At 43.7% G+C, this 15,462-nt stretch overlaps 1 protein-coding gene and 1 long non-coding RNA gene across 3 annotated transcripts in view; one reads left to right on the top strand and one right to left on the bottom strand.

Annotated features, from left to right (window-relative positions):
* GPR176 (G protein-coupled receptor 176) overlaps positions 1–9,617 on the bottom strand; it is a 120,201-nt gene extending 110,584 nt beyond the window's left edge. Inside the window, exon 1 of one of the 2 annotated variants that reach the window (XM_004055958.5) lies at positions 8,164–9,617. In XM_004055958.5, coding sequence (XP_004056006.1) covers positions 8,164–8,335 — 172 coding nt within the window. In that variant the 5' untranslated portion in view covers positions 8,336–9,617. The remainder of the gene's footprint in view (positions 1–8,163) is intronic. The other variant, XM_055363359.2, reaches the window with a different exon arrangement.
* On the top strand, positions 9,313–13,210 carry LOC101136472 (uncharacterized). Its single transcript, XR_008671993.2, has 2 exons — positions 9,313–9,996; positions 11,097–13,210. It is a non-coding gene; the product is annotated as an uncharacterized lncRNA (long non-coding RNA).
* The last annotated feature ends 2,252 nt before the right edge of the window (positions 13,211–15,462 follow it).

The raw sequence follows: 15,462 nt of genomic DNA on the forward strand, positions 1-15,462 counted from the left end.
TTGGTCATGCCTTACAGCATGTTAAGGGAGGTTTTATTTATACTTAGTTTCCTTTTGTCAATAATCCCTAGCTTCATGATACAATTTTAGTAGAATCAAACTTAAAAGATCCATCCAACCCATTTCTCTCTCTTACCTCTCAAATATATGAAATGTTCAAATCATCCTTTATGCTTAAGATATCTTCTTTAAAAAAAAAGTACCTTCAAAGATCACTATTTTAAAATACTTTAATACACTAACATCTGTTAACATCTGCATTTAACATGATTTATTTAGCCACCATGAAGGAATAGAATACAGATACTGCTAACTTTGGAAGAGAGAGGACAAGTTAGCAACTCAGAAGAAGGTCATTGGGCATCCAAAATGAACAAGAAAACGAGGTTTATGAGAAGAGATGCAATAAAAACTGAAAATGAGAGTTGATTTTTTTAAGATAAAGTTTTCTTATTTTTTAGTTTTGCCTAGGGTAAATCCTTACTACAAAATTTTGCCTAGAGCCACTCCTACCTTCCAGGCTAGGCAAAAATGCCTCTGTTTTTGCGCTATATGACTAACAACAATCTTCCACCCAGCTAATGTGGAAACTCTCTGACAATGAAACTTTTCATGGCTAGGTGAAGTGGCTCACACCTGTAATCCCAGCACTTTGGGAGGCTGAGGTGGGTGGATCACTTGAGCCCAGGAATTCCAGACCAGCCTGAGGACCATGGTGAAACCCCATCTCTACCAAGAAAAAAAAAAAATTATCCAGGTGTGGTGGCATGCGCCTGTAGTCCCAGCTACTTGGAGGCCGAGGTAGAAGGATCACCTGAGCCTGAGAGGTTGAGGCTGCAACGAGCTGTGATCGCACCACTTCACTCCAGTCTGGGTGACAGAGTGAGACCCTGTCTCAAAAAAAAAAAAAAAAAATGAAAAGAAAAGGAAAAAACAACCTTTCACAACAGTTCCCAGTCACTACAGAATCTAAATGGCTTATTTAGATTTAGATTAAGTGACATATGCAGAAATTGTTTGGCAAACTCTAGGGACAAGAGACTTTGAGACTTGGACACCCCACAGGAAAACATAGCTATGTTTCTTTGTTCCCATTTTGAGACAAATTTCCTCCTAGTCTACAAAATGTCACCAAATAAAACAAAAGTATATTCATTACAGAACCAGGGATATCTGGAGCTGTCTGGCAGTTCCTAAAAAGAATAGAGTTACCATATGATATAGCAATTTCACTCCTAGGTATATACTCAAGAGAACCGAAAACACATGTCCACATAAAAACTTGTATGTAAATATTCAGAGCAGCATTATTCATAATTGCCAAAAAGTAGAAACAACCCAAATGTCTATCAAATGATTGGATAAACAAAATGTAATATATCCATACAATGGAATATGATTCAGCAATAAAAAATAAAGTGCTAATATATGCTAAAACATGGATAAATCCTGAAAATATTATGCTAAGTGAAAAAAGCCAGTCACAAAAGACCACATATTGTGTGACAGATCTATGGAACAAGTAAATTTATAGAAACAGAAAGTATGGCCAGGCCTGGAGACTAACACCTATAATCCCAGCACTTCGGGAAGCTAAGGTTGACGGATTGCTTGAGTCCAGGAGTTTGAGACCAGCCTGGGCAATGTGGCAAAACTCCATCTCTACAAAAAATACAAAAATTAGATGGGCATGGTGGCACACACTTGTAGTCCCATCTATTCAGAGGGCTGAGGCTGCAGAATCACTTGAGCCCAGGAAGTGGAGGTTGCAGTGAACTGAGATCGCACCACTGTACTCCATCCTGGGAGACAGAATAAGACCCTATCTCAAAAAAAAAAAAAAAGAAAGAAAGAAAGAAAGAAGGAAAGAAACTAAATGAGTGGTGATTGCCTAGGGCTCAAGGTATTGAGGGGAAAAAGGCAGTGCTACTACCGAAGGATACATGGTTTCTTTAGGTTACATGGTTTCTTTATGGGATGATAAAAATCTTCTGGAATTCAGTAGTAGTAGTGGTTGCACTACTTTGTGAATATGCTAAAAAACCATCCAGTTGGCCGGGCGCGGTGGCTCACGCCTGTAATCCCAGCACTTTGGGAGGCCAAGGCAGGCAGATCACAAGGTCAGGAGATCAAGACCATCCTGGCTAACACGGTGAAACCCTGTCTCTACTAAAAATACAAAACATTAGCCGGGCATGGTGGTGGGTGCCTGTAGTCCCAGCCGCTTGGCAGGCTGAGGCAGGAGAATGGCGTGGACCTGGGAGGCGGAGCTCGCAGCGAGCTGAGATAGCGCCACCACACTCCAGCCTGGGCAACAGAGTGAGACTCGGTCTCAAAAAACAAACAAACAAACAAACAAACAAAAAAACACCACTGAGTTGTACTCTTTAATTGGATGGATTCTATATTGTATGAATTTTATCTCAATAAAGCTTTTTTTAAATTTTCACCAGAGAATTTAATTTCCAGGAAGAATTCTATCATATAGACATCATATAGAAATAAAAGACAATGTGAGGCAATTTGATTCAATACATTAAGCTAGTAACTATTGATCCTACCACCTCCTGACTCCTTAGGCATCAATTCAGGATATCTTATTCTTTTTTTTTTTTTTTTTTTTTTTTGAGAAGGAGTCTCACTCTGTCACCCAGGCTGGAGTACAGTGGCGCGATCTCTGCTCACTGCAACCTCTGCCTCCTGGGTTCAAGCCATTCTCCTGCTTCAGCCTCCTGAATAGCTGAGATTATAGGTGCCTACCACCATGCCTGGCTAATTTTTGTATTTTTTACTAGAGACAGGGTTTCGCCATGTTGGCCAGGCTGGTCTCGAACACCTCAAGTGATCTGCCCGCCTTGGCCTCCCAAAGTGCTGGGATTACAGGCATGAGCCACCACACCTGGCCCAGGATACCTTATTCTTAACGTAGTCTGCTAGGTTTTTAGGCATACAAAAGACAGAAACTCTATGTAGAAGTAAGGCTGTTGATATTATATTATTATTGGCTGTAAGTATTGTTAACTAAAAATGATCCTGAGTAATTACAAATTGTAAGTGCAAACTAGTATTATAGTATTAACACATCTTCTATCAAACATTTAACTAAGGAACTCCAAGAATAATCCAGCTATTCTCTGGTAAACTTCAAATAATATCAAAAGCACAAGTATACTTCTCTATCAAACAAGTACCATGAACCTTGCTGGTACCCCATATGATTTTGCTCAAAGACTATAAGCAAGCATGAGCAAAACTAGTGTCTATCCAACAGATCTGCTGAACAGATTTAACAAGTCGATTTCCCACCTTTCCCTTCAAATGAATACTTCAATAACCACCTCATGGAATCAAGCCACAGGCAAGTTGGATCTTTACTTGGGGTCATCAATTTCACATGCTCACTACAGACCATTCATAAGTGTATTAGTCTGCTCCAGCTGCTATAACAAAATACCAAAAGCTGGGTGGCTTTAAAAATAGACATTTCTTTCAGTTCTAGAGGTTAGGAAGTCTGAGATCAGAGTGCTAACGTGGTCGGGTTCTGGGGAGGGCCTTCTTCCTGGTTTGCAAACAGCTGCCTTCTGCCATATCCTCACATGGTGCAAAGAAAGAGAGGGCAAGCTCTCTAGTTCCTTCTTATAATGTTACTAATTCCATCTTGAGAACTCTATCCTCATGACCTCATCTAAACCTAATTATTTCCCAAAGGTACTACCTCCTAATAACATGACATTGGGGATTAGGGCTTCAACATATGAATTTGAGGGGGAATATAAACATTCAGTCTATAAAGGAAAGGGAATATAGCTTAAGAATAAGAACCATACATTTTGCGGTCTAGCCAGACAAAGGAAAGCTGATTTCTCTATTTAAAAAATGTTAAAAATCAGCTGAGCGCAGTGGCTCACTCCTGTAATCCCAGAACTTTGGCAGGGTGAGGCGGATGGATCATCTGAGGTCAGCAGTTCAAGACCATCCTGGCCAACTTGGTGAAACCCCGTCTCTACTAAAAATACAAAAAAAATTAGCTGGGCGTGGTGGCACCTGTAATCCCAGCTACTTGGGAGGCTGACACAGGGGGAATTGCTTGAACCCAGGAGGCAGAGGTTGCAGTGAGCCAAGATTGTGCCACTGCACACCAGCCTGAGCAATAGAGTGAGACGCCATCTCAAAACAAAAAAAAATTAAAAAATAAATTGCAATGTAGGATACATACTTGTGGGTTATTGCCCACCATGTTAATTTTCTTTAAATAAAAGCAAATTCATTTATAAAAATCTCTGATGATGATTGCCACAGATGACAGGCAACCTGTGTAGGAGGAGCTCAGAGGTAATAGGCTAGATCATAACCACCTACCTTTTTCAAGTCAAAGCACCAGAGAGGAGCCCAGTTCTCTTGGTACTTAGACTGTGAATCTAAGGAGAAGGGGAAAAAGAGAAACATTAACTCTGAGGAGTTCAATCCACCGTTTCCAGTTCAATTGGAAACGGTGATTCCAGATCTTTTGGAGTCTTTGATTTCACACTCTTGACTACTAAAAGTGATTGGTGCCATTGAAGAGGAATCTAAATTATTTTACTTTATTTCAGTATCTACAACATACCTAAAGATATGCCAAGATGTTGTCTAAAGAAGGCTGAGAAACACTAGTTTACGCAAACCCCCAAAATACATATTATTTGAATAATATTATGTACAAGCCTTGTGTTCATTTTCAACACAGCAAATAGTGTTTCTTCTGGTTGGAATATTACAGTTATTCCAAGTTCTTAGGGATTTTTTCTAATACAAGACACTAAAACAGTTTTCAAAAAGAGGTACAAGACACCAGTAGTACAAATGAATTATTTTCACATAATAATGGGCCTCTGGAAATCCCAATAAAAAAGAAGTCTATTTAGAGAATATAAGAAGTATATTTAAATTTGTTTCAAGAGAAAAAAATAAAGAAAAACTAATTTGTCTATGTTTGGGGGCAGAAGAAATAAGTAAACTAAAGTAAGTTACTTAATCAGTTATTTTTTCCAGGTACTATTCCATCCTCCCACAATTTACTTTTCAATCATACAGATTCCTTTTCTTTTATTCCTAATCTATGATTTTTCTCTATTTGGAGGCTTTATGAAATGTGCTTCCCAAGTTTTCTTGCCTTGCCTCTGACTGCACAAGGCTTTGAAACTTAAGCTCTGAGCCTCAACAGACATTATCAGAATTCTAATGTACACAGATGTGTTTGAATGGGACAAGTCCTTAGAAACCAATGAATCAAGAATACCAGTACGTAGGCAGGGCACCATGGCTCATGCCTGTAATCCCAGCACTACGGGAGGCTGCGGTGGGTTGATCACCTGAGGTCAGGAGTTGGAGACCAGCCTGACCAACATGGTGAAACCCCATCTCTACTAAAAATACAAAAACTTAGCCAGGCATGGTGGCGGGCACCTGTAATCCCAGCTACTTGGGAGGCTGAGGCAGGAGAATCACTTGAAGCCAGGAGGCAGAGGTTGCAGTGAGCTGAGCTGAGATCCTGCCATTGCACTCCAGCCTGGGCAACAAGAGCGAAACTCCGTCTCAAAAAAAAAAAAAAAAAAAAAAAAAAACTAACAAGTATACAGGGCAATGTTGTGATTGAACTTTTTTTTTTTTTTTTTTTTTTTTTTTTTGGAGACTCTACTCTGTTGCCCAGGCTGGAGTACAGTGGTGAAATCCCAGCTCACTGCAACCTAAGTCTCCTGGGTTCTAGCGATTCTCCTGCCTCAGCCTCCCGAGTGGCTGGGATTACACATGCATGCCACCACACGCAGCTTATTTTTAGTACAGTCGGGATTTCATCATGTTGGCCAGGCTGGTCTCAAACTCCTGATCTCAAGCGATCTGCCCACCTCGGCCTCCCAAAGTGTTGGGATTACAGGTGTGAGCCACCACACCAAGCTCAGCTGAACTTTTAAGGAAACCAGACATACTGTCTATATTTATGGGTTTTTTTCTGCATATAAAAAGGAGCAAATTGAATTCTCTTTTAGGAGGGTCCATGTAACGTGGAAGGGGTAATAGAAGACTCCCAGCCGGGCACAGTGGCTCAGCCTGTAATACCAGCACTTTGGGAGGCCAAGGCAGGTGGATCACGAGGTCAAGAGTTCGAGACCAGCCTGGCCAACATGGTGAAACCCCATCTCTACTAAAAATACAAAAATTAGCCAGGCATGCTGGTGGGCGCCTGTAATCCCAGCTACTCAGGGGGCTGAGGCAGGAGAATCGCTTGAACCCAGGAGGCAGAGGTTGCAGTGAGCGGAGATCGTGCCATTGCACTCCAGCCTGGGCAACAAGAGTGAAACTCTGTCTAAAAAAAAAAAAAAAAAAAGACTCCTTAGCTTGTCAGGCACCATAGGTCAAGAGGAAATCAGTTTGTCCTTTGGAGACATCTACTAAAGAAGGTTTTGCATGTCACTCACAAGTGCTATGTGGAGAAAAGCTGAAATAAGGACAGATTTATCTAGAAATTCCTGAATCCAATGCAAGCTACAAAAATGGAAAGGACATGGATAACAGAAGTAACATTCATTAAATGTTTACGATTTGCTATGTCTTTTACATACATGTCCTGTCTTCTACTTCAATAGTACTCAAATTTTTTAGACTCAAACCATGAGAAAATTTCTCAGAATTTCTCCTCCCAACACCACCTTTCTTCAGAGTTAAAGTTATCCGTGGGGGAGGGAAAAATATATATACATGTATGTATGAATGTATGTATGTATATGTATATTGGGGGAAAACCTGCAGAAATAAAAATACAGTCACTTCTACTACCTCTCCAATAACCCACACTTTAAGTGTGACAATACTCAGAATTTAACTCCCAATAACCTACAATGCATCATGAATACCTAAAGTATTTTGAACATACGCTTTTGCTTTGCTAATGTGCATTTAACATCCCAGTCATGAAAACACATCTTAAAACACACACATACACACACACACACACACACCTAGATATAGCAATACTAGTATCTACTCCTGAAAATATCCTCGTGACAAAAAAATCGAAGAGAAATACTATGATAGAGTAAAATGGAACGATGACAATTAGAGAAAGTATGAAGGGAAATTCCAAACATTTGAAATTCTTCTAAAAATAGTATATTAAATGTCGGTTATCTTGGTTTCCATAGAAATTCACAAGTGTCTACAAAAAGTAACCTATTCCTACTTTGAAACTTTACGACTGTTCTTGCCAATAACACCACATCCTTATAAACGCCACATCGGGGACACAGGAAAGGAAGCCACATATATCCAAGTGGTATGCAGTATGTTCAATAGACCTTAATAGAAATGAATATTGCTTGTATCATTCAACGTTTGAAGAGGAGCGATAAAGACTATTATCATTTAAGAGTAGTGAGAAGTACAGGTAATTCTCACACTAGTAGGCTAATATTTTACTAGCCACTCATTTTAATTCGTTGATCTTTTCTTCCCTGAACAAGTATACATAAATCTGGGATGTGTGTGTGTGTGTTTTATCCTACCTTTATTCTGTACCTTAAACAACCCATAGATGGGGAAGTAGAGTGCGTTTTGTTTTGTTTTTTTAAAATCATTGACAGGCGACATACAGTTTAACTTCACAGGGTTGTTTACTAGCAGGTCGGTGTTCCGAAGAAGCACGCAGTAAAACATGCAGAAAATAAGGGTCTATCAAAATAATTGTATATATTATTATTTCGAGATATATATGGAAAGATGGGATCGCAAAACATCTTTAACAGAATGGGTAACATTCCGTTCAATCATCAGTAACAAATTCCCACAGAATCTTCATTCCTCGCTATTTGTAAACAAGAGCTGAAGCCAGCCGGGCACCCAGGAGCATTCCGCCGGGGCCATCTGAGGAAGGGGACTCCCGCCTGGATCCCGCTCCATCCTCGGGCCACGAGAAAGCCCTATTTGAACTCTTCTGCTCCCGCGTGGGGGCTGGAGTCCACCGTCCCTGCTTAACTACACTGCAGCTACCCGGGATCCTTAAGCTTCCTTCAACTCTCTGCACTTTGCCAGGCACCCGAAACCCACGGCGGCTGGGCGGCCCTGCTCCCGGCTCTCCGAGCCTGTACCCTCGGGGAGGCCCGGGCCGGAGGCGCCCCGCGGGAGGCTTACCGAGCAGCGAGCCTATGAAGATGACGACCTGCACGGTGGTGGTGAACTGGCGGTACAGCTGCGCCTCTCCGAACTCCCCGAGCGCGCTGCGGTTCACACCCGCAGCCTCGGCGCCGGACGCGTTGTGCGGCTCGCTGGCATTTGGAGAGATCCAGCTCCCGTTATGTCCCATGGCGAGGCTGGGACTCCGGCTCCGCGCGCCGCCCGCCTCGGAGCCCCGCGCGGAGCCTCTCCTCCTCCGGGTGAGGAGGGACGCGCGGGCGCCTGGCGGAGTCCTGGAGAAGCCGGGGCAGCCGACGGGTCCCCTCACGTCTCCACATCGCCAACCCCGGCGCCCAGGAGGCGGGGAGGGAGGGAGGCGCGGCTGCACCCCATGCCCACTCCCTCCTGGATCCCAGTCAGCAGCCACAAGAAGGCGGCAGGGTCAGAGCCCGCCGAGCGTCGTCCGTCCCTCCTCCAGGGTGGTCAGCGTGGCCCAGCCCATTCGACAGGAATGGAAACACAGAAGGAGGCATTCGATGGTCAAAGAGGGCGCTCTCCGCTCCCGCTGCCTCTTTCAACCGCGGGTCCTCCGCCCCTCGAGGGCTAGGGCATCCCTCACCAGTCCCCTCGGGCTGACGCACTCGACCCCTCTCCTTAGCGGGAGGACAACGTTTGGCCGAAGCTATTTTTCAGTCCTGTTGGCTTCGAGGCTGGATGGCGATGTGAAGCCAACGTAATGCCCACGCCGAGTGGCCGGAGCCACGAGGGGACCCCCGAGTGCCCGACAGCGCCCATGGCTTGGGTGGAAAGCCCTGAGCGTCCCCAGCAGCCTGGCCCTGCGCCCGGCCGCCTGCCAAGACGCCCGTGCTGGGTCCTGCTTCCCAGCCCCTCACTGGGGGCTCCGACCTCCTGCCTCAGCACTGGCGACGGGGACCCCGTTCCGCAGCGCCTTTTTGCCTCTGCATGGCTGGGCGCCCCCTTTCTTAGCCCCCCTCGGTCCCTTGGCCGCTAGAACACAGCTTGACAGCCGGGCGGGGACGAAGGAGGACGCCCCCAGTGGGGCAGTGGCACCGTCTGCGCGGCCGCCAGACTCGGTGCGCGCCTGGGGCAGCCGGGGGCGCGCGGCTGGCGAGGATGGTCACGTGGCACGCGCGGCCCCGCCCCTCGCGCCCAGGCTGCCGCGGGGAGGGCGCCATCTTGGCCCCGCGGAGCGTGACTGTCTCGGCTGGAAGCGTGGGAGGCCGGAGGATCAGTGACTGGCTGTCGTGGACATGCTCGCTACACCTCCCGGGGCTTCGCTTCGTTTACTATTAACTGTCGTTACTCCTCTGTATCTCGTCAGCAGGGGCTGCCTGCGGTGTTAGAATTACACGCCCCTGCCACCTGGGCACGGAGCCCAGTCTCCCGGCCCCTCAGTCAGTCCTTGGGTGTAGCTGGAGCATTTAAGAAAAATGAAATATAGAACTCAGTGCATGGTTTCCTGGGCCTTTTTAGTGAGTATCATTTCTAACATGTACACAGTATAACCCGGGCTTAGTGGATTCCGGGACAGAAAATGTTGGGAGCTGGGATAGTCAAGTAAACAAGAAGAAACGGTAAAGAGATGCCAAGTGGGAGAGGAAACTGTACGGATGCAGAGAGAGGATCTGGGATAAAGAGAACAAAGATGCGTGGTCGACTTTATGGAAACTCGTTTCTTTTTAATAAGTGAGGTACATGGTAGAAGACTTTGACATGTTGATTATGGGACTGGGACCAAGGACAACAACTCAAGAATTGATTAAAACTACAGTTATTCCTTGGTTGCCCCAAGGATGATCCTGGTACAATATGGCTGTTTCCTTTTCACTGGTAATCCTTATTTACTCTTGAAAGGGTAAAAATCCGTGTCTTGTACATATTTGGTGTTTCACAATACCTTCACATAGTAATCTGTGTGAGAATTATTTTAAACATTTTGGAGACCAAAAAGGGGAAAGAGAAAGAGACGGAAAATTACTAATTACACTAATTGTATTTTACCCCCAAGAACGCCATTACCAGCGGTTAACATTAGTTCCGGGAGTCCAAACATAGTTCTCAAGATAAAACCCCTTACACTATAATCATTAGAAACGAAAAATTATAATAATTCACCAACATCCAGCATACTCATTTAGGAAGGGTTGAAGAATGTGTGTAAATAGAGTTGTTTGATAACAGTTATAAAAATATCCCTTTACCCACCTTCACCCTCCATCCCGAATTCAAAACTAGTAACAGTTGGGATAAAGGTATAGAAAAGAATCAGTTTTGCAGCTGTAAAGAATGGAGAAAGCAAGAAACCGCTCTCATGTTTTCATTCTGAAAAGATATCACTAAATTCTCTACAACCCCTCAATTGGTGTTAGGGTATATGGTCAGTAGAATCAAGAAATAACCCAATCAGCTGAGATCACCATGATTCTCAGACTTGAGGAAGGATTGCCTCTCAAAAATGAAGGGCTAAAGACAGGAATAGAGTGGCACAATTCTTAATAGTTGTGTGCTGTATGAGTTTTTTTTAAGGATGAGTCAAAAGATCTTAAGATTTGTGATGTAAAAGATTGGACACGATTTAAATATGTATTAAATGTCTATAGTAGTGTTTTTTATAATTGTCTGGTCATCTACCAGTGCACAACAAACCATAACAAATTTAGTGGCTTAGAGCATAACTCCAGAAGTGTAGCTCAGCGTTGCTGCCTGGGTCTGGGATCTGAAGGCTTGTTCACTCTATGTCTGGCAGTTGATGTTGGCAGTTGACTGGGAACTCAGCTGGAACATCTATATGTGGCCTCTCCATGTGGCTGTTTGGCTTCCCCACAGCCTGGCAGCTATGCTCCAAAAGTGAGCATCCCAAGAGAGACAAGAGTCCCAAGAGGACAAGGCAGAAGCTGCACTGACTTTTTTTTTTCTCTCTTTCTTTTTAGGTTAGCCAAGTGAAGCAGTGGGAGTGGAGAAGGAACAAAGAAATCTGTAAAGTAGTTGTGATCAATTAGTTGTAAACACCACTGCACTCAGACTCAGACCAGCTTGCATTGATTTTTATGACCTAATCTCAGAGGTTGTACAGCGTCACTTCCACTGTACTCTACTTGTTGAAGCAGCTACAAAAACACCACATTTAAGTAAAGGGGACACTAATTGGGAGGAGTGTTAGTCACATTATAAGAAGAGCATGTGGAATGGGAGATTAAGTAGAGATATTATTGCAGTCATTTAAGGAAAATATAATCTCTCATAATACTAATATCTATTTTCCTTTTGTAAAAAAAAAAATGTACCATTTCAGGCTGAGCATGTTGGCTCACGCCTGTAATCATAACATTTTGGGAGGCTGAAGCCAGTGGATCACCTGAGGTCAGGAATTCGAGACCAGCCTGGCCAACATGGCAAAACCTCGTCTCTGCTAAAAATACAAAAATTAGCCGGGTGTGGTGGCAGTCACCTATAATCCCAGCTACTCGGAAGGCTGAGGCAGGAGAATCGCTTGAACCCAGGGGCGGAGGTTGCAGTGAGCTGGTACCACCACTGCACTCCAGCCTGGATGACAAAGTGAAACTCCGTCTCAAAAAAACAAAACAAAACAAAAACTAAAATGTACCATTTCAGATTTTTTTTCTGAAATTAAACCTGAAAAGGTCAAAAAACACATAAATTACAGTCCCTTTCAATTACTTACCATGTACAGGTATTGTCTAAGTCTATTGAAGTTCAGACTATAGTAGTTCAAAATACCTTATACAGGGCAGCTTATAAAAAGCAGAAGTTTATTTCTCATAGTTCTGAAGGCTGGGAAGTCCGGGTTCAAGGTTCTGGCAGATTCAGTGCCTGTCGAGGGACTGCTTTTTGGTTCACAGATAGTGTCTTCTAGCTGTCTCCTCATGTGGTAGAAGGGTGCCTTTTTTATTAGTATCCCTAGTTTCATTTATTTTATTTTATTTTTTAGAGACAGGGGTTTTACCATGTTGCCCAGGCTAGCCTCAAACTCCTGGGCTTGAGTGATCCTCCCACCTCAGCCTCCCAAGTAGCTGGGACTACAGGCACACGTTAAAACTCCTGGTTCCTATTAGTGGTTCTTTTATAAAGGCACTAATCTCATCTGTGGCACCAGAGCCCTCATGACCTAATTACCTCCCAAAGATCCCATCCCCTAATACCATCATATTGGTGATGAGGTTTCAATACATGAATTTGGGGGGCTGGGGACACAAACATTCAGACCACAGTAGGTGTTACATTGATATGAGCTGGTAAGTGTTAACACCTGGCAGCAATCAGATACCCAGCCATAGGTGAAGGCAGGTGATTAGAATTACCAGCCAACACATTTATGTGCTAGCTAATTTTTATTCAAAACTTTCTGAAGCTACATTCAAAGCAGTTAATGGGAAATGGAGTAAAAAAATAGGCAACCTCTCACTCTAGATAATGCTGTTAAAAGTAATTTTTCCTCCCAGTCATCTCCTGTAATGAATAGTATAAGAAGGTATCCTCCCAACGTAGAGGCACCTTGTGTTTCCAAAGTTTTAATTAGTTGTCATGATAATTTTATGTGTCAACTTGACTGGGTTAAGGGATGCCCAAATAGGTAGTAAAACATTATTTCTGGGTGTATCTGTGAAGGTGTTTCTGGATAAAATTAACATTTGAATGGGTAGACTGAGTAGAGCAGACTGTCCTCCCCCGTGTGGGTGGCCTTTATCCAAATGATTGAAGGCGAAAATAGAACAAAAAAGCTGAGTAGAGGGGATTCCCTCTGCCTGACTACCTTCGAACTGGGACGGTGGCTGTTTCCTGCCTTTGGACTTGAACTGAAACATCAGCTCTTCCTGAGTCTTGAGCCTCCTGGCTTTTGAACTGAAACAACAGTAATGGCTCTCCTGGTTCTCAGGCATTTGGACTTGGACTAGAACTACACCATCAGTTCTCCTGGGTCTCCAGCTTGCCAATCTCCAGTTTGCCAACTGCGGATCTTGGGACTTGTCAGCCTCCATAACTCCATGAACCAATTTTTTGTAATAAATCTCTTTCTATATGTCTATTTATTTTGTTGGTTCTGTTTCTCTGGAGAACCCTAATGCCATAGGTAATTTTTTTTAAAAAAAACTCTTTCCTTCTCTGTTTTTCTCTTATACTTTTGTGAGTGTAGTGATAGGCCAAATCACATAGGTGCTAATAAATACTTTTCCAACAAGTACTTAACCTTGTTTAGGTGATAATCACTTGTCTTACCTCTGTGTTCAGAAGAATTCCCAATTCCAACTTTCTTTTTTTTTGTTTTTTTTGTTTTTTTTTGAGACGGAGTCTTGCTTTGTCGCCCAGGCTGGAGTGCAGTGGCGCGATCTCGGCTCACTGCAAGCTCCACCTCCCAGGTTCACGCCATTCTCCTGCCTCAGCCTCCCGAGTAGCTGGGACTACAGGCGCCCACTACCACGCCCGGCTAATTTTTAGTATTTTTAGTAGAGACGGGGTTTCACCGTGTTAGCCAGGATGGTCTCGATCTCCTGACCTCGTGATCCACCCGCCTCGGCCTCCCAAAGTGCTGGGATTACAGGCGTGAGCCACCGCGCCCGGCCTCCAACTTTCTTAGGTATTTATTGAAGAGCAGGAGGAGGGTTGGGTGGAGGGAAGAAGAGATGGAATAGGATTTAGGATCATTGCAAAGACCGAGGTAGTTGGGGAACATAAAGGTTTTATGTTGCCTTTCTTCTTCCTCCTTATCATTGAAGGTCTCCTCCTCCCTCCTGCTCCCAGTCACACACCCTCGCATGCCCCCATGTGGCCTCTTACTAAACAGGGAGAGAAGAGAAGAGCTGGAGAAATGGAAGTATTTTGTATTGGTAAGCCCAAGCAGCAGCATGCTGAGAAAAGAGGAGTTTTTATGGCCCCTGGCTACCCATCTGGAATAAACAGTTCTATTTCCAAATGGCTATTTCTATGCCAATGTAAAAAGACATAGATAATGCAGATTATTGTGTAGACATTACTAATATTCAACAATATCTCGTTTTCCTCTTCTTCCAGGCATACTGAAGACTATATTTCTCAGCTGCCTTTGCAGGTGGGCAGGGTCATGTGACTATTATGACTAATAAAATGTGAGCAAAAGTGACGAGTCACTTGTGGGCTGAGGCAGTGAAAAGTTGTTTGTGATTCTCAAATCTCTCTTCTGTTCTGCCATTGCAATTGTGGAAGGAGCTTTATGTTGAAATGGAAGAGCCAAAAGATTGAAGTAGTCTATGTCTCAGTCACCATATGGGAGGGCAAATGCCCTGGAGAACCACCCAGACACACAACAAGTTTGTATGAATAAGAAATAAAACTTTGTTGTATAAGTAATCATGATTTTTGGAGTTGCTTATTATCATATCACAGCATAACCCAGCCTATGCTGGCAGACATTGTTATGAAAATTGGGGCCTGCATATTTAAGAGAGCACAGATTGTATTTCTGGGGAATGGAAGGTTTTAAGTCAGGACTTTAAAAATATTCTGTGTTTATTAGTAGTGGCAAAAAGGATATCCTAGGTCCTTGTAAAATGAAAGTGGTAGCTGATAATGGAGCCTCTGGGCATCTTTGAATTAAACTATTGGGCTTTTCACGTCAAAAAAAGCATATTGGTCTCTGATAAACTTATGTTGTTGAAACAGCTTTTTGGAGAGTACTTAAGCTTGGGGTAGGCAATAACCCATTTCTCTTTTCTTGGAGACCTAGATTGTCTCTTTATACAGATTTCTACTAACGCTCTCAAGATAAAGAACCTAATATGGAGAGATAAGGGAGTATGAATGTTGATGTCAGTTGTACCTCTTGAATATTTTGTTGTTGTTGTTGTTGTTGTTGTTGTTGTTATTGGTTTTAATGGTTAAAATATCTTTTCTCACGATGAGGAAGAAAATAGAGAAGACAAAACAATGTAGCAGCATTCACGGTAAGAGGCCAAGGATAACAACCAGAAAGAGAAAAGAGAGAAAGAGGAAGACAGATGGAGAGAGAGAGAAGCTGATGTTGAAATTAAACAAAATTCTGAAAGGGGCATTTTTTAAAAATGAGAGAGAAGTGGGCTGAACAATAGAGAAGCCCTTTCCTGCTGAGGGGCCGGAGCCAGGGGCTCCTAGGTGTAGTGTGGGTGCACCAGGCCCTGACATGGCCACTGGGTAGAGGACAGCACCTGAAATGGGGGCAGGTGGCAGGGCCGGGGCCCTGGCCTTGGGCTCCATGCTCCAGAGCCCCAGGCTGCGGCTGACATTCTTTGAGTCTGGCACCAGGGCCTAGTTGAGGGTCCCCAGCAG

The sequence above is a fragment of the Gorilla gorilla genome, chromosome 16, assembly GCF_029281585.2.
Source record: "Gorilla gorilla gorilla isolate KB3781 chromosome 16, NHGRI_mGorGor1-v2.1_pri, whole genome shotgun sequence".
Lineage (NCBI taxonomy): Eukaryota > Metazoa > Chordata > Mammalia > Primates > Hominidae > Gorilla > Gorilla gorilla.